The 20,221-nt window shown below is 46.4% G+C and overlaps 1 protein-coding gene across 1 annotated transcript in view; it reads right to left on the reverse strand.

Annotated features, from left to right (window-relative positions):
• Positions 1-3,854, reverse strand: part of erlec1 (endoplasmic reticulum lectin 1) — a 7,361-nt gene extending 3,507 nt beyond the window's left edge. The window contains exons 1-6 of the mRNA XM_084458561.1: positions 3,611-3,854; positions 2,870-2,971; positions 2,328-2,408; positions 2,096-2,173; positions 508-571; positions 346-398 (exon numbers count right to left, since the gene is read on the reverse strand). Coding sequence (XP_084314687.1) covers positions 346-398; positions 508-571; positions 2,096-2,173; positions 2,328-2,408; positions 2,870-2,971; positions 3,611-3,748 — 516 coding nt within the window. The 5' untranslated portion in view covers positions 3,749-3,854. The remainder of the gene's footprint in view (positions 1-345; positions 399-507; positions 572-2,095; positions 2,174-2,327; positions 2,409-2,869; positions 2,972-3,610) is intronic.
• Positions 3,855-20,221: the final 16,367 nt, after the last annotated feature.

Below are 20,221 nucleotides of genomic sequence, written 5' to 3' on the forward strand. Positions count from 1 at the left end.
GAGAGAGAGAGAGAGAGAGGGAGAGGGAGAGAGAGAGAGAGGGAGAGAGAGAGAGAGAGAGAGAAAGAGAGAGATAGAGAGAGATGGAGAGAGAAAGAGAGAGAGAGAGAGAGAGAGAGAGAGAGAAAGAAAGAGAGAGAGAGACACAGAGACACAGAGACAGAATGAAAGGGATGGAGTGATGAGTGGAGAAGAATGATGAAGACAGAGAGAGAGAGAGAGAGAGAGAGAGAGAGAGAGAGAGACAGACAGAATGAAAGGGATGGAGTGATGAGTGGAGAAGAATGAAGACAGAGAGAGAGAGACTGAAACAGTTAAATATAAACCCTGTGAGATGCTACCTACCACTTTCTCAGTTTCTGGCTTCAGCTCCTCAGCCTCCTCCACCGTCCCTGCTTCTGGAAGAACAAGAAAAGCAACACAAACACTCAGACAGGAAGCCGAGTCACTGACTGTGCTCTCAAACAGGAAGTAGAGTTACTGGCCCGGTTTCAGACCATTTCTCACCTGCTGCTGACGCGTCACCTTTCTTGGCCATGTTACCCAGGAAGTACTCCTGGACGTTGATTTTCTAGAGGAAGAGATCAAAACGGCGTCGACTTTACAGGTCACACCAAGGTCAACTTTACAGATCACGCCACAGTGAACTTTACAGACCGCTGTACTTATCACACATGCACAATTTGAACTAAGCGGCTCCACTGTCTCTCGTTTCCACCCAGGGGGTTGATGTTGATGTCGCCCAGTCATACGAGTATTTAGGAGTGCACCTGGACAAGCTAGAATGTTCCAGAAACTCTGAGGCCATATACAAGAAGGGACAGATGACTTTACTTCCTGAGGAGGCTCAGGTCCTTCGAAGTATGTAGAACATTGCTGAACATGTTCTACCTGTCTGTTGTAGCGAGTGCCATCTGCTATGTGTTTGTGTGCTGGGGCGACAGAAACTTCTTAAAACTCACCTCTTTAACATGGCCTTTGACCTCTAGCTTCCGTTTCTTACTGTTGTGTGTCTCTGTCTACCATGTTTGTCTATTGTCTGTTCTGCCCCTATGTAAAGCGACCTTGGGTTTTATGAAAGGCGCTATATAAATGAAAGTTATTATTATTATTATTATTAAGCGCCAGACACCAACAGGATGGACAAGCTGATCAGGAGGGCGGGCTCTGTTGTGCGGGTCAGCCTGGACTCAATGAGAGTGGTGGCGGAGTGACGAATGCTGGACCATCATGGACAATGTCTCCCACCCTCTACATAACACTGGTCACGGAGCCGATAGTAACATTTCACTGTGATTGTACACTGTACCTGTGCATGTGACAAATAAAGATCTGAATCTGTCAGGTAGAGAAGCATCTTCAGCAACACTCATCCTGTCACGATGCGTGCTTCCAATCAATCAAGTTGGATTTATATAGCGCCCTTCATGAAACCCAGAGCGCTTTACAGAGTCCAGTATTCATTCAGACACAGTCATACCGGTGGTGGTAAGATACATCTGTAGCCACAGCTGCCCTGGGGCAGACTGACAGAAGCGTGGCTGCCAATCAGCGCCTACGGCCCCTCCGACCAACACCAACATTCATTCACATTCATACGTTGCATGTCTTTATGATGGTGGGGGAAGCCGGAGTACCCGGAGGGAACCCACGCAGGCACGGGGAGAACATGCAAACTCCACACAGAAAGGACCTGGAACGACCGGGATTCGAACCCTGTGGTTTCTTGGACAGGACACGCAGATTTACTTTCATAAGCATGACATACTTACCTGACACTTGAATCTTGTACATCTTAGGCATGTTTACACAATCTAGGGATACTAAGGGACCTACCTACTGTTATACACTTGTTTATTTGCACTTAAGCACATATATTTGGATTACTGCATATTTTGTGTCCATCATAAATTTGTATCTAGTCTGGATTGCGTTACTTTGTTGTCTTTTAATGCCGTAACAGGAAGTCAAAAGACAAAGTTGTTACTGTTCAAGTACATAATTAAATTACATTATTATAATTATGCGCTATATAATAAAGCTTTGATTGATTTGATTGAATCAGAAATCCTTCGCTGACACAGTGGATACTGACCTGTCCTGTCTCCTTCTCCTCATGGTACTGTCTCACATGCTTCCCATGGCACACCTCATACGTCCAGTAGGACTCGATCTGAGTCCGGAGGAATATAATCACACAGATGCACCATTTTAATCTCCAAAAGCTATGAACAATGGATACTACAAGCCAGGGAGGGGGTCAGCTTTCTAGGACATCAGAGAGGTCAGCTTCCTAATGTTCTGAACTACATGTTGGTCCCCCTCACCCGGTAGGAACAGCTGCTCTGTTTGAAGAGGGGTTCGAGCAGGGCACCAGGAGTAGGACCACTGTACTCCTTATTGTCATCCTGGGACAGAAAAGGGCGAGAGAAGAGAGTATTAGGCAAGGCAAGGCAAGGCAAGTTTATTTATATAGCACATTTCAGCCACAGGGCAATTCAAGGTGCTTTACATGAGACATTAAAAGCATTAAAACAAAAAGCAAGACATTAAAGACATTTAAAACAAAAGGCAGGACAAATTAAAAGCATTAAAACAAAAAGCAAGTCATTATAGACATTTAAACAAAAAGCAGGACAAATAGAATACAGGAATAAAAGTTACAGTGCAGTATACTGATAAACATAGCTCCTCTTAGAAAGCAGTGGCAAAAAGAAAAGTCTTCAGGCTTGTTTTAAAAGAACTGAGAGTTGCAGCAGACCTGCAGTTTTCTGGAAGTTTGTTCCAGATATGTACATAATTATTAAACACGTAAACCAGGACAGTGAGGCTATTCCTAGAGGAGCAGTTGTCTTCCTGAGCCTCTCACCTCATCTCCATTGGACAAGGAGGGCAGAAGACATTTGTACTTCTCCTTCTCGGTCGTTGTCATGATCACGAAGTCCTCGTCTTTGTAGAGAGCTCCTGTGGGCTAGGAAGGACAGGAGATGGACATGTTGTTAGCTAGTTAGGTAGTGTTTCCGCATTTTATAGAAGCCCACTGAGCAAAGACATGTCTAAAAGACGTCTTTTAGATGTCTTTTTTGTCTTTTTCGGACGTCCAAAGACATCCAATTAGGAGCCAGAATGAAAGTTTCTTTTAGACGTTCAGATATTGAACCCGTTCTGCACGTCCACAGACGTCTTAGAGGGGTCCAAGCCAGACGTGTGAATATTGAGGGGTCCAGCAGACGAACACACGGGGTTCAGGACCCACGGACGTTATTAAGACGTGATCTGAACGTCTCCCTGACGTTGCGTGTTTGCTGGGAGGCATACCTCGGCCAGGGACGGAAAGGTGGACCATTTCAGCCCATTTGCTCACACAGCTGATCGACAGCATCACGCAGACTGTCACACTCACCAGGGTGAATTCAGATCACTCACCAGGGTGAATTCAGATCACTCACCAGGGGGAATTCAGATCACTCACCAGGGTGAATTCAGATCACTCACCAGGGTGAATTCAGATCACTCACCAGGGTGAATTCAGATCACTCACCAGGGTGAACTCAGATCACTCACCAGGGTGAATTCAGATCACTCACCAGGGTGAACTCAGATCACTCACCAGGGTGAATTCAGATCCCGGCCAGTTGATTTTGAACGGGATCTCATCAGTGAAGGAGGGAGACCCTCCTCTGTTAGCAGAGACACAGCTGCACACCTCCAGCAGCCCGCCCAGAAACACACACATGAGCCAGTCCATCAGGCTAGCAGTTATTAGCACTAATTCCGGTTTCTAATTTTATTTTCATAGAGTTATTAATACATAATTCCTGCAGCTATCGAGCTAGTTAGCTCGATGTCAACAAACCCTCAACAGGAACTGAACAGGAACTGCCACGTCCTTTTCCGGTCATGTTGTAGAAACGAGAACAACAGCGCCCTCTGGTGGCGCTACATTTTCTTTTTGCCACTGCTTTCTAAGAGGAGTTATGTTTATCTGTATACTGCACTGTAACTTTTATTCCTGTCTTCTATTTGTCCTGCTTTTTGTTTAAATGTCTATAATGACTTGCTTTTTGTTTTAATGCTTTTAATTTGTCCTGCCTTTTGTTTTAAATGTCTATAATGTCTTGCTTTTTGTTTTAATGCTTTTAATGTCTCATGTAAAGCACCTTGAATTGCCCTGTGGCTGAAATGTGCTATATAAATAAACTTGCCTTCCCTTGCCTTGCCTACATATAAGACTCATCTTCACGGATATACTGAAGAGACGTTTTGGCTCTTCGTCGAGGGATTTCAGAACCAGGCCAGGTCCAGCCTGACTTATGTGCATGGCTGGCTTGTTTCTGTTCAGGACTGGTAGGACGGAAGCTAGTCATGCCACTGAAATAGCTGTGAATTTAAATGACATGAAATAATGTCTGATGAATTAAGATAGGTCTTCAGTTCATCAGTTCCAATGCTTCCAATGCTGATCCAGCACAATAAGAGCAGGATAGCAAAAATACAGATTAGAAAAAAATAATTAGGGGTGTGTGCATGGACCCTACTAATTAGGATGGTACTAAATTAGGTGGTTGGACACATAAGCATGACTCAGAGGCTCGTGGACACTGAAAAACCCACAGGGGCAGTTTAATGAGGGAGAAATGCCTGGAAGGCAGGGGGCAGGTGTAGAGGTGAGGGGACCACAGGAGGCAGATCAGTTACAGGGTCCTGAGGGACAGACAGGGTGAGGCAGAGCACAAGCGAAACCCAGGGTGAGCACAAGTCACAGAAATACAATAAAATGTATGCCAAGCACATCCACCATGCTGGTGCAGGACAAAATGACATCTGATAAAGTAAGGTTGAGGTCCGCACACAGCTACTCCACAGGGCTATTTATTAGGTAGAAGGTGACGTTTCGACCCGTGTGGGTCTTCGTCAGGAGCACAAGTCACAGCCATAGGCTAGTCACTAGAAAATATGAGGGTAAGATACAGTGCACCCCTTCACTTTTTCCACATTTTGTTAAGTTACAGCCTTATTCCAAAATTGATTAAATTATTTTTCCCCCTCATCAATCTACACACAATACCCCATAATGATGAAGTGCTAAAACATTTTAGGAATTTTTGCAAATGTATTAAAAATAAAAGACTGAAACATCACACGTACATTAGTATTCACACGCTTTATGCAATACTTTGTTGAGGCACCTTTGGCAGCGGTTACAGCCTCAAGCCTTCTTGGGTATGATGCTACCAGCTCGGCACACCTGACCTGTATCTGGGGTATTTCTCCCATTCTTCTCTGCAGATCCTCTAAAGCCCTGTCAGGTTAGATGGATATGCACAGCCGGGCCTAACTTTGAATTTAAGACCGTGCAGAAGAGAATTGTTCAGTTCTTGGGTGAAGCGCTGTTTTGTGTTCCATTCAAGAGCCCAGTTTATGTATGTATGTATATAAAAATGTATGTATTTTTGGAATAAAGAACCAGTCTTTGAACGGTTGGATCGAACCTTGGCAAAACTCTTTATTCATTTCTAGATATCCAAATGAAATCAAGCATTCACACTGTTCAGGACAAGGGCGGCAGGAGAGCGTGGGGGTCCTTCTGAGGTCCTCGACTTCAAGGGGGTGGCTTCTGAAATTTAAGACAAACCAGTAGGGCTCGAATAGTCGACGTAACGTTAGTCGACGAGAAGAGTCCTAGTCGAGCAAGTTTTCATTAGTCGCTTAGTCGCAGAAAGAAAAAAAACCCTCAAAATCTGCTTGGGATAACAATGTCCAGGGCCGGCCCGTATGTATGGACGGACTAGGCAATTGCCTAATTGGCAAGGGCGGCAAAATGTGAGCCAACCAAGGGCCAATTTTAATAAAAAAAATGAAAAATCTAGCAAGGATGTCGCACCTTCTTCAAATCCACCACCGAACCAAGAGACTGCTAGCACTAGTAGCATTAGCACAACTACCCCCGTTGCTCCAGAAGAAGCAGCAGGTGCTAGCTGTAGCAGGGGCTAGCTGTAGCAGGGGCTAGCTTTAGCAGGGGCTAGCTTTAGCAGGGGCTAGCTTGAGCAGGGGCTATCTTGAGCAGGGGCTAGCTTGAGCAGGGGCTAGCTTTAGCAGGGGCTAGCTTGAGCAGGTGTTAGCTTGAGCAGGGGTTAGCTTGAGCAGGGGTTAGCTTGAGCAGGGGCTAGCTTGAGCAGGGGCTAGCTTGAGCAGGGGCTAGCTTTAGCAGGGGCTAGCTTTAGCAGGGGCTAGCTTTAGCAGGGGCTAGCTGTAGCAGGGGCTAGCTTGAGCAGGTGTTAGCTTGAGCAGGGGTTAGCTTGAGCAGGGGCTAGCTTGAGCAGGGGCTAGCTTGAGCAGGGGCTAGCTTGAGCAGGGGCTAGCTTGAGCAGGGGCTAGCTTTAGCAGGTGCTAGCTTTAGCAGCATCGGAGCAGACAGGCCGCCTTCACATCTACCGTCAAGCCACAATGTCAGGAGATTGAGGAGCCAAACTACCAACTACAGGCATTTGTCCACAAGAAGAACCAGCCTGCTAGCTGTAGCACTATCAGCACCATGACGAGAGCTATGCTAACGTTAGCCTGCCTCCAGGACCAGAGTTAGCCTGCCTCCAGGACCAGAGTTAGCCTGCCTCCAGGACCAGAGTTAGCCTGCCTCCAGGACCAGAGTTAGCCTGCCTCCAGGACCAGAGTTAGCCTGCCTCCAGGACCAGAGTAAGCCTGCCTCCAGGACCAGAGTTAGCCTGCCTCCAGGACCAGAGTTAGCCTGCCTCCAGGACCAGAGTTAGCCTGCCTCCAGGACCAGAGTTAGCCTGCCTCCAGGACCAGAGTTAGCCTGCCTCCAGGACCAGTTAGCCTGCCTCCAGGCCCAGAGTTAGCCTGCCTCCAGGACCAGAGTTAGCCTGCCTCCAGGACCAGAGTTAGCCTGCCTCCAGGACCAGAGTTAGCCTGCCTCCAGGACCAGAGTTAGCCTGCCTCCAGGACCAGAGTTAGCCTGCCTCCAGGACCAGAGTTAGCCTGCCTCCAGGACCAGAGTTAGCCTGCCTCCAGGACCAGAGTTAGCCCGCCTCCAGGACCAGAGTTAGCCCGCCTCCAGGACCAGAGTTAGCCCGCCTCCAGGACCAGAGTTAGCCTGCCTCCAGGACCAGAGTTAGCCTGCCTCCAGGACCAGAGTTAGCCTGCCTCCAGGACCAGAGTTAGTCTGCCTCCAGGACCAGAGTTAGCCCGCCTCCAGGACCAGAGTTAGCCCGCCTCCAGGACCAGAGTTAGCCTGCCTCCAGGACCAGAGTTAGCCCGCCTCCAGGACCAGAGTTAGCCTGCCTCCAGGACCAGAGTTAGCCTGCCTCCAGGACCAGAGTTAGCCCGCCTCCAGGACCAGAGTTAGCCTGCCTCCAGGACCAGTTAGCCTGCCTCCAGGACCAGAGTTAGCCCGCCTCCAGCACCAGGTCTGAGTTGACTCCGGCTTCTGGAGAACGCAGTTTCTCAAAGTTGAAACTAATAAAAAACTACCTTCGTAGTACAATGACAAAGGACAGACTGAAATGGACTCGCAACGCTCTCCTTCCCACTGAGCAAAGACACGTCTAGAATACGTCTTTTAGATGTCTTTTTTGTCTTTTTCGGGCGTCCAAAGACATCCAATTAGGAGCCAGAAATGTTTTTTTTAACGTTCAGATATTGGACCCGTTCTGCACGTCCACAGACGTCTTAGAGGGGTCCAAGCCAGACGTGTGAATATTGAGGGGTCCAGCAGACGAACACACGGGGTTCAGGACGTTATTAATACGTGATCTGAACGTGTTTGCTGGGAATTGACCTTCGCTGCGATGAGGCAAGTCGTGCCCCTTCTGAAAGGTAGGCTGATCATAAACATGAAGTTCATCTTCATTTGCTCTCTAGTCCTTTAAACTGCTTGCGCAAATATATGTATATGTATATATATGACTGTGTTTAAATACATGAGTAATAAAATGTTGTTCAGTCTCCTTGCTGTGTTGAATGCCGACACATTGAGAATTAATACACACTCGCTCTGTGTGTATGGTAAGGTTATATGTATGATAATAATAATCATCATAATAAAGGAACGACTAGTCGACTAGTCGCTTGAAATGAGGACTTCTAGTCGAGCAGGAAAATCTTTAGTCGGGGGCAGGCCTACAAACCAGTATGTGGGTTGTGGACAAGACACGGGCCGCAGTTTAAACAGGCTGCTGTTCTGATGTCATTGTTGATAGACCAAGTCCAGGTTAGGGGAAAATTAGCCCAACAGGCTAGGTCCAGGCTAGGTCCAGAGTAGGTCCAGAGTAGGTCCAGGCTTGGTCCAGAGTAGGTCCAGGCTAGGTCCAGAGTAGGTCCAGGCTAGGTCCAGAGTAGGTCCAGGCTAAGTCCAGACTAGCATGAAGAGCACACAGAAATAAAAGTGGAAATGTGTATTTCAATTTCTGAGAAAACCTCTGTGCAGCCTCTTGGTGGAGCTGTTGATATGTGTGAAGATGGAGAGAGCGGAGGAAGAGAGAGGAGAGGATGAGATGCTATGAGACAACAGAGGAGTGAAAGAGATTTAGAGACAAAAAGTAAGAGGATCAGGTGGGAGGGGGATATGGAGGAACGGGGTAGGGCTGTGGAGAAATAGGAATGCATGAGACAATCCCTTTCTCCCACACCTCTCTCCTAAACACACACACACACACACACACACACACACACACACACACACAGACACACACAGACAGACTTTGTTACCAATCCTTTGTACTTTTTGCACGTTTTTGTGGTACAGTAGGTCTACACGTATGCCCATCAGTTTTTGTACAGCATTAATAATGGCACACAGAGTCATGGTCTAGATGTGTTTTTGAACCTATATTATATATATTTTATATATTTGGCTGGACATGTTGGGTTTGTTTGTGTGGGTTGGTTGGCAGGATCACTTCCTATGCATGGGGAATGGTAAGCTTCACTTGTGGAGGCAAACAAATGTTCAGTACATAACCTGACATTAAATAGATTTGTATTGTGTGGTTAAATGCCATGATTGGGTATGGGCAGGTGCAATATTTAAGTGCAAAAGGATTACTTTATTTCCTTTCTGTTTTATGTTCTCCAAAATGTTATTCTCATCTAATGTGTTATTGTTTATTAAACTATCTTTAAACAATAGTTATCACACCAAACCTTTCAGATCTGGTAACATTTACTTTACCAGAGTGAGGAGGTGCCATGATTTACACCCTGCTGTGCAGATTAGATGCAAATCTGCTCCAAATGAAACAGTTACAGGACAGCCAATGTCTTTGACTTTATTGCTTGCAGACATGCATGCACACAAAATGGAGGACAACAATCAGTTGTGAGTGTGGGGGTGGGGAGTGGGGCATAAACAAAAGATCCCGAGTTCAATGCAACAAAGTGCAGCTAGTCTGGACTTGGAAGACAGGAGAGTTGATCTGGTCTGGGAGAGGAGAGCTGAGCTGTCCTGACTCTCAACGAGGCTCAGTAGTTTCAGACGTGTCCTTTCTCTACGATACAAACAGAACAGGAAGTAGAACTGTGTGCCAAAGGGCTTGAATCGCTACTAAGTGCTGAAACCCCAGAAGTGCGTTTTGTCTATGAAATAGAGAGGAAAGTGGGTTAACAGCTTGAGAATGCAGCCTAAGCAGTGCATAAGCTGGGATGCTTAGTTCAGAGTGTCCTCCCAGGCAGAGAGCACAGTGGAAGGGCTGTGTGCTGGGGATGGTGGAGGGGTTGTGTGCTGGGGAGGGTGGAGGTGTTGTGTGCTGGGGATGGTGGAGGTGTTGGGCTGTATAATAACAGAAAACCAGGGAGCTTGTGCATCCAGGCATGCTGCTTCACTGTGCAGAGGAAGGAGCCGCCTTTCTCTCCCGGCTCTGACAACCAGCCACCCCTGCAGATACTGCAGCCACTGGGAAAAACGTCAGAGTCAGAATGAGGACAAGGATTCTAACACATCTCTTTGTATTAATGTGTGTGTGTGTGTGTGTGTGTGTGACTGTTTCTAACGGGCTGCTTACAGGTTTAATTGGCTGACTGGCAGGTAGGAGGCATCGGGTGCTTCAGCCATTTCATTTGAGTGACCTACCTAGCCAATTATCCACCTAGCCTATCAGCCAATTATCCACATAGCAGCAGGGCACATGCACACGCACACCCGCACACACACACACACACACACACACACACACACACACACACACACACACACACAGACAGACACACACACACACACACACACAGACATACACACACACAGACAGACACACACACACACACACACTCACACACACACACACACACACACACACACAGACAGACAGACAGAGACACACACACACAGACAGACACACACTCACAAATACAAAGAAGAGATGTGTTGGAATACTTTGCCTCGTTCTGACTCTACAATGGAGAAGAGATGGGGAAAATGTTCATTCTCTCTTCCTTCTCATGCAGGCATACTCAGGTATTTATATTAAACCCATATTAGCATTTCATCTTTGGCGGTATGGTTCTGCTTCAGAAAGCTCTCTTCCCTGAAATGCAGACTTACATGATTAACAACAAAGGCGGAGAGCATGCCATTATCCATCAGTCCCTGACCCAGCAGAACCAGACAAACGCATCCTTGAGTCTGGGTATATGTGTTAACATCATGGTGATGATATCTTACTGATCTTGTGTCTCGTGAGACTGTTTGTCTGGTTTCACCTACATCCCTGGTCCTTGTCTCACATGGGGCGATGGTGCCTGCAGATGCTGTTTGAGAGTATACTCTTCTGCCTAATGTCCTACTTAAATGTTGTTAGTTGCACCTGCATCCTGGGCCTGAACTCAAGTGGGGCAACGCTGGTATCCATGGGTGCTACTGACATCTGCTACTTCAGAGTTTAGTCATATGCCCAATTAAAAAGTAATTAATTCCTTCATTTCAGACTGCGTTTTTGATATTATGTCTAGTCTTCTATTCTCCTCTCAATTTTGTCAGCACTCGTGATCTCTGGCCTCTGGAATTTTGTTTATACGATGTTAATAGCTCAACTTTAGTGATTGTCTTTATCGTCTTTGCTAAATTGGGTGCAGCCCTTGAATCTGTAGCACCGATGAAGCTGAAAAATATTGTAGCTAGGCAAAAAGCTCCATGGAGGAATGAGGAGATAAATCAACTTAAGAGAACATGCAGAAGAGCTGAGCGCACATGGAGGAAGACCAAGCTACAGGTGCACCGCAATATTCTCAAAGAACACCTTTACTCCTTTAATAAGGCCATAAGAAATTCTAGAAGAGATCATTTCTCAAAATTGTTTTCTAGAAATCAAAACAATTCCAGGGTGCTTTTCTCAAAGATTGACAACCTCTTAAATCCCGCCCCCTATACACAACAAAGGGCTTTGCTGAATGACAACACTGAGTCCGAAATAATGTGAAGGTGTGACACTCATTTCAAAACTCTACTTTTGCACATAGTGCCAAAGGTTTATTTATGAAGTTTCTAGTCTTCAGTTGAAGAGTTCTGGTGATTGGGCTTAGTATTGACAGGTTGGTATCATTCTGCGAGTCTGACCTTTCACTGATCTCTCTGCTGGCAGTGCTTGACCTTTTGGAAACACACACACACACACACACACCTCAGTAAACATCTCCAGTAGCTCATGATGGAACACCAAGATGCCAAGCGTGAAACGAATCAACAAAACATGCACATTGGGTGGAGAGTGGCAGGGAAAGAGGACACCTTGACAGAGAGAGAGAGAGAGAGAGAGAGAGAGGGGGAGAAAGGAGTGGAGAGCTAGTTTGATCTCTGGGTGTCCAAGGTGAATCTGTCAGTCTGACAGCAGAGATCAGAGATCGGACACATGGTTAGAGAGGACAGCCTACAGGACAAACCACACAGCATTTAGAAGGAGAAGGTGTACCAGTCAAGGTAGATGGAAAGTAAATATGGTTTTAAAATGAGAGGCCTACTTTCCCGAAAGCTTTAATCATCATCTCCTTGAGGGTGTGCTATTATGGTTCCTTCTAACTCCAGTTGTAATATGGACTTGATGGCGAGGAGGTTAATCTGCCCAGCTCATTACAGCACAGATCATTTCTCCAGTGAGAAAGGCAATCTCCTCAACTGGCATGGCAGAATGAATCAGCCCTCCCTTGGGTGAACACACAGACACCTATACACAATGCCATCCCCCTCCCACCCAACACATTCACTCACACACACACACACACACGTACGCACACGCACGCACTCTCTCTCTCTCTCTCTCTCTCACTCACTCACTCACTCACTCACACACACAGTCACACAAGCACATGCATGAACTCTCTCTCTCATACACACACACACACACACACACACACACACACACACACACACACACACACACACACACACACACACACACACACACACACACACACACACTTACACACACATCTGCTCGCACACATGCACTCTCTCACATACACACACAGCTTATTTTTTTATTTTTTTTTTACTATACTTGTGAGGACCGTTAAACTTAACCCTAGCCCTAAACCCTAACCCTAAAATGAACCGAAAACGTGTGGGGTGCTGGTGCAGTCCCTGGTCCTCACAAGCGAGCAAAAATGCTGTTACTATACTTGTGGGGACATTTGGTCTTCACAAGTATAGTTATACAAGTCCCCCCCACACACACATGCACTCACACACACACACAATCAGGCATCATGATGAGTTGTTTCTAGTGCTTCAAGGACATGGAGAGATGCAATCATTCAACCTCATCAAGATGTTTTTAATTTATTGACAGTTTCATTGTTTAATGTCAATTTACCATGACAAGCTCCAAATTAGCTGGCAAAGGTTAATTCCTATAATCCATTACTGCACATGCCGCTGGGACAGGTCGATCGTTAACATGCCTATGCTGAACATAATAACTAACATGTTTACGATCATCCCAATCATCCCAGTAACACTCCCAGTCCTCCCAGTAACACTGGATAGGTCATCCCAGTAACACTCCCAGTCTTCCCAGTAACACTCTGGATAGGTCATCCCAATAACACTCCCAGTCCTCCCAGTGATATTCACAGTCTTCCCAGTAACACTCTGGATGGGTCATCCCAATAACACTCCCAGTCCTCCCAGTAACACTCTGGATAGTCCCATCAACTCTGGACCATCCCAGTAATAATCTGGATAGATCCTCCCAGTGAAATCCTCCCGGCGAAAACGACCCTTGAACCCAGAGGCCTTGGGATACGGGAGCTATGTTTTGGGGCGTAGAATCCGGAGTTGCATTCTAGTGTAATGGGCAGACCTGGGCAGACCCACCTTTGAAAAAATCTATACGAATAGGCCTGCACTGTAATGCTGTGTTCACTTGAATAACTTCACATTATAACAATGAAATAGGTGATTAGTGTGATGAGAGATTTGAACAGATCTCGTCATTTCCCGTCTAATCGCGGATCTTTTTCCCCGTTTGAAAATGTAGCCATGAAAAAGCTCATTAGTGTAATCCAGGCCTCGGTTGGACCCCAGGCCATCCTGCTCCTCACAGCCCAGACACAGGCTACTCTAATACAAGATTACACGGCCTATAAGACCGGCTTCTGAGCAGAATGTCTTCCATATGTCTGAATAGGCTTCTCTTCCATCCAGAAGCCTGAGCTGCAGCGTGTAGAGAGACCAGGCCAGTTTCAGTAGAGAGACCAGGCCAGTTTCAGCAGAGAGACCAGCAGAGAGACCAGGCCAGTTCCAGCAGAGAGACCAGGCCAGTTTCAGCAGAGAGACCAGCAGAGAGACCAGGCCAGTTCCAGCAGAGAGACCAGGCCAGTTTCAGCAGATAGACCAGGCCAGTTTCAGCAGATAGACCAGGTCAGTTTCAGCAGAGAGACCAGGCCAGTTCCAGCAGAGAGACCAGGCCAGTTCCAGCAGAGAGACCAGGCCAGTTCCAGCAGAGAGACCAGGCCAGTTCCAGCAGAGAGACCAGGCCAGTTTCAGCAGATAGACCAGGCCAGTTCCAGCAGAGAGACCAGGCCAGTTTCAGCAGAGAGACCAGGCCAGTTTCAGCAGAGAGACCAGGCCAGTTTCAGCAGATAGACCAGGTCAGTTTCAGCAGATAGACCAGGCCAGTTTCAGCAGATAGACCAGGCCAGTTTCTATTCATACATGAAGCAGATTGGGGGGCAGATGAAAAACAACTGTAATAGATTAATTAAAATAACTGTATTCACTGTTCAATACATTGTCATAGGAAATCTAGTGTAAATGCAGCTGGGAGGGGTCTCCTGCTCGTTGTCTCTGACCCTGCTTTCCCAGGCCTTAAAGGCTCTGACCCTGCTTTCCCAGGCCTTAAAGGCTCTGACCCTGCTTTCCCAGGCCTTAAAGGCTCTGACCCTGCTTTCCCAGGCCTTAAAGGCTCTGACCCTGCTTTCCCAGGCCTGAAAGGTTTTATGACCCCTGCAGGAGACCCCTCCTCCCTCTTATCTTTTAACCCTGAAAGTACAGTGACAACATTTTGAATATTAATTGGATTTTCCCTATAATACTAGAAAGCGCAGTTTCTCAGCTTTCAGCAAGTGTTGGAGTCAGGAATTTTTTAGATTTGTTGGATTTTTTTAAAAATATTATTAAATATTTGTTAGATATTTTTAAAATGTTGCCGGTGACGTGGTCGTATCGAAAGGGTTAATGTTCAGCTGTTGACCCTCAGACCTATAGTAGCATACACACTGATAATTGGTCAGTGAAGTTTTGCATATCCATGTATGGGTTGTACCCACAGTGTTTATAATATTCTGTTTTGATAATAATCATTGCTCTTAGTAGATTTGACCTCTCAGAGACCGGTTTTGCAAACTTGTAAACTATTTGAGTAAACTATTTTGAATAAAAGTAACCAGCTTGGACTTGCAAAGATGAGCCATGGCATTCTCAACCACTCTTTTCTTAATTATTAGAATAAATCCACAACACAACCCCTCGTTATTAAATATTCCGAAACCAGACCAAATACGTTCAGGTCCATTGAGAGGAATACTATAGCTTACCTCTCTGTGACCTTGGAGAAGTGTTTGCATCACTGTCTCTCACCCCGATGAAAGCTCTTTTCTCAGAGCTACCTCATGTTTGTCGACTAACTGTGTTAGTGAGGCTCAAGGCAGGCCAGCCGGCTGATAAAGAAGCAGCCTGCTCCTCCAGAGCCAGCCAGCGTGACCCAGCCCCCTAATCTCTCTGTAATAGCTTCGGCTACCTGGGAATGCTAAGCGCATTCATTATACATGGTGAGAGGGAGCAACCGGCGGTACAGAAATGTGAAGCACCACAATCTTTATCTACAACCCAAACTGAAAACTTTCCTTAGAGGTGACCAACGAGAGAAAACAGCTTGTAGCCCAAGGCCGTTACAACAGAAAGATGAGGACAAGGCAATTTATTAGAACCAGGCAGAGGTGACCTTTTGATGGATGCAGGCTGTCAGACATACATCTCTGCATATTGTGCTTTATGAATGTTTTTTTGTACCCCATTTTGAAAGCACTGATAAAGCTCTGATTATTCTGTGGAGTACTCGCTGCCTGAAGCTATTTCTACAGTTTCTTCTTCAGAGAAAAAAAGACATTTGTCCTGTCAACACCCTCTTTGCGATTGACCGTTCCTCCATCTCCTTCTCTTCATCACCCTCTTCTTCAGCCCCCTCGTTCTCTTCCTCCTCCTCCTCCCCCTCTATCTCTACCTTTTCCTCCTCCTCCTCCTCCTCCTCACCAAACACAGAGGAAGGTTCATAAATATTAGAGGGGCGGCAGGCCACAGAGATCAGAAATCTCCTGCCTCTTTTTATTGAACTGGACTGTGACATTAAAAGATTTATAAATAATAAATAATCTTTGCACAGTAATGTAAATTTCACAGAGCATAATTTCGCACTCTACACCTCTCTCCAACCCACCTTATCTCTCTCTCTCTCCCTCTTCATCCCACCTCTCTCTCTCTCTGTCTCTCCCCTTTCCTCTCCGCCCACCTTCTTTCTCTCTCTCTCTCCTTCTTTCTCTCTGAGCTCGGAGGAATTCTCTCTGCTTTCTGCCCCGAGACTCCATGTCCTTGTTTCTTCAGCAGAGTTTCTCCTCAGACTCATCTCAGGTGCCCTTCAGAACAGAATCTATTACAGAGGAAACTCATCTCCTGTCCTCATAGTGGGTGTGTGATAGAGAGAGTGTGTGTGTGTGTGTGTGTGTGTGTGTGTGTGTGTGTGTGTGTGTGTGTGTGTGTGTGTGTGTGTGTGTGTGTGTGTGTGTGTGTGTGTGTGTGTGTGTGAGAGAGAGAGAGGGTGAGTGTGTGTGTGTTGTAGCGGTACTGGTTAGCTGAGGGGTCCTGCCAGCTAAAAATTACAATAATAAACCCGGCCTCGTTCGTTTAGGCATTGGTCTCTCACTAACAGACACCCCCCAGTTCCCTTAGCTTGCAGGCTAACATAGGTTCCTATCCACTGGCTTGCAGATATGACTGAAAGTAGAGTGTGACTCACCTAACTCTGGACACCGTCTCTGGTCAACGTCGTCCCCACCGGCGTCCCTCCACACTGCCAGCACAGGGGTTGGTCGTCGTCAGTCGTTCAGCTGTTGGTCTTTGCTCTAAAAGGCTTGTAGAATCCCCAGGCAATGTGCAGTGGACTGTCCATATTGTCTCTGTGTCCATACTGTCTCTGGAGTGTCCATATTGTCTCAGACTTCCTGCCTTTCGCTGTTTCGATTACGTGTCCCTCATGGTCACGCACCCCCACAAACACGTCACAGCCACATTCCAATACACATTCCTGACAAGCCAGGGATCTACAAGCCCACTGATACATAGAAATAACATACATTTCAACTGTGGGATTTAACTAATAAAGAGAGAGAGAGAGAGTACTTGGAGAGAGAGAGAGAGAGAGAGGGAGAGAGAGAGAGAGAGTACTTGGAGAGAGAGAGAGAGAGAGAGAGGGAGAGAGAGAGTACTTGGAGAGAGAGAGAGAGAGAGTACTTGGAGAGAGAGAGAGAGAGAGAGAGGGAGAGAGAGAGTACTTGGAGAGAGAGAGAGAGAGAGAGTACTTGGAGAGAGAGAGAGTACTTGGTAAAACAAGGTTGGTATTATTATGATTATATATTATATATATATTTTATATATATATATATATATATATATATACTATATATATATATATATATATTATTATTATATTATTATTATGATTGGTATTCCAGGTCTTTATCTCTACCATGAATAAGCACCACCCCAGTCCAGATCATGCCTGTCCTCTGGGACTGCTCAGAGTGAATCCCACCCAGGGAACAGGGGCCTTCAGTTTGATAGAGCTTCACTACAGGAAGTGTCAACAGGTGCAAAATATATCAGAACGGCATGCAGGTGGCTGCTGGAGTGATGTTGTTGTCAACAATCCAACAGAGGATGACACATCATTAGCATTTTGTGACACACGTAAGTGATGTGATGTGCGTCTTGTCTCTTCCTCTTGACCCCCCCTCTCATTTAGCATATGCCAACCCCCCCCCCCCCACACACACTCACAGTCAACATCTGCCCCAGCCCCCCCCCCCTCTTACCCCCTTCACAGTCATAATTATGTCCCTGTCCTCAGACCAGCACAGCCATCATCTCTGTGTGACAGTCAGGTTAATATTCAGCGTTGAATGGTTCCAGGCTGAGGGAAGGCATCTGGCTAAATGCTGCCCTGAGGTGTTCAATCATACTGTCAGAGTGCCGGTAGAACACCCTCTCTCAGCTCCCCCTCACCAAATAAAAACACGCGTTTAACCTGTGAGGCAACGTTTGTGTACAGTAGTCCCACATTCAAACACCACAAAGACACAGACTTGGCTACGACACAGCAGTTTCTTCTCCTCCTAGAGTGTTAAGCCCAGGATCTGAAATCGCATTCAATGTTTTGACAGATTTGGAACCCGCAGAGAAGGAGCTGTAAGAGTGTATTTGTTCTCAGCCTGGCGTTGTGTTATTGAATATTTCATAGACTCAGCGTGGCGCAGGAGTCTCTCTGAGCCGGGCCCTCTGACTAGTAGATAAAACACTCCCATAGGGGTCAGTATATCAACTGGAGACCTTGCGCACTATTCAATCGCATTGTGAAGCTCCAATGGCAGCTGAAGCCCCGAAAAATCATTGTGTGGGTCGCCATCTTGCATTTGAAAGCTAGAATTCGGGGTTGATGAATGAGTTAACTGTGCTGACGAGGGGGTTGATCTAGTAGCTTTTATTTATTTGAACTCAAGTCACATTGAGGTTTTTAACTAATTTTCAAGTGCGTTGAGTTGACAAATAAACACATATACTAAGCAATAAACATTAGCTAAGTTAGTTAAATACAACAGTTGCAGTGCGAGACACAATAGCCCATGAGAGCCCTAAAATGATAAGCGGGTAACATCTCCAATTTCAACATGTTTTGTAGTTGATTCTATAATCGAGGAGCTAAAGGCAGACATACCCTGGTCTGTGTTCATATGAGGAACTTTAAGTGCAAACCAGTTGCTAGATCTAGTAGAATATGTATTAATGTGTGGAATCAACATTGAGCTAATATATGGGGGTAGTTTTCCGGTAAGGGCTTTGAAAATAAACAGATACAGGTGTCTATTCCGTCTAATCTCTAACGATGGCCAATCAACCTTGGCATAAAGAAGACAATGATGTGTACGGTAGATATCACCTGTAATGAATCTAATATCTGAGTGGTTTACAGTATTGAGGGGTTCCAGGGTAGAAACCGTCACATTGCCATAGATTGTATCACCATAATCCAGAACTGACATAAACACAGCTTCAATTATTCTTTTCCTACAAGCTAGATTTGTTTCTCCCTGTGTGACAGTAACTGTCCCATACCTTCGACACATTTACCAGACTCAGGTGTAGTACTATAGTGTTCTGAATAAGAGCCTAGAGAGTTACACCCCTGGAGGGAGCCCACCCCGCCTTCCACCCAGCTCCCACACACACTCGCTGCAGTCTCCATGCCAACAACCTACAGTATCTGCCACATCGCGTTAATTAGCCGCTCCAGAGGGTGTTATGTGGCGACCTGCTGGGAGCTCGACAACAAATTGCCTTGACACCCAGGTCGGCAGAAGCAGGGGTGTGGACCTCCGCCTGCCTGGGAGCTTAAGGTGAAATGTGAAAACTTAAACGAAACAATACATCACAAACAAAATAACTGAAACTCTTCTAAGCTGTAGAATTGTTGTTTTTCACACTCTGCCTCATGAACAAACTGCTGCATCTCACTGCATTGAGTGGAGTGATTTATATTTAAACGCAAATGTGACAGCATTGAAATTCCATCTCTCCAGCCCAGCCACCAGTATGCAGCGCAGCGCATTTATTTCCTCTAATCCCAGACCTCTAACAGACAGAGAGACGAGGCTACTCTCATACTCTCTACTCTTCCCTGGACATCCTCAACCCTCTGCAGTCCACACACAAACACCGTTTATCCATTCATCAAAGTCCAGCCAAGATCAATATCAACCCTCTCCAAGTAACGCCTCGTCTCTGGACCCTCCACAGCTGCTGGCCAGGCTAGGGGGTTTGCGTGAGACACCTCCAGGACGACACAGAGACGACCCACGGCCCCCTGGGAGCACGGCTGCATGAGAAGCTCAGGGAACAAGAATGTCTTTTATACTTTCATAGTTTCGTCTTTACCTTTAGGGTACAGCTTGCTAATGTTTGCCATGAGAAGACAAATTGAATGTGACAGAAAGAGAGAGAGAAAGAGGGGAAAGTTGGAAGGAGGTGTAAGGCATCTAACCAGGGCCGGACTGGGACGTTGGCCCGACGCTGGCACGACGCTGGCGCAATGCTGGCACGACGCTGGCCCGACGCTGGCGCAATGCTGGCACGACGCTGACGCAACGCTGGCACGACGTAAAATATGACTAAAACTAAATGGCATTTTAGTCAAAAGACTATGACTAAAACAAAATCATAATTTGCTGTCAAAATTAACACTGCTTCCCACCTCTCTCTCTCTCTCTCACACTCCCTCTCCTCCTCTCTCCCTCCCAACCTCTCTCTCCCTCCCTACCCCTTCTCTCTTTCTCACAGTGTCCCCGCCACTCTCTCTACCTCCCTCTCTCCCTACCACTCTCTCTCTCTTTCTCTCTCACACTGCCCCCGCACCTCTCCCTCCCTCCCTACCAACCTCTCTCTCTCCCTCCC

Source organism: Borostomias antarcticus (assembly GCF_949987555.1).
Source record: "Borostomias antarcticus genome assembly, chromosome: 25".
Lineage (NCBI taxonomy): Eukaryota > Metazoa > Chordata > Actinopteri > Stomiiformes > Stomiidae > Borostomias > Borostomias antarcticus.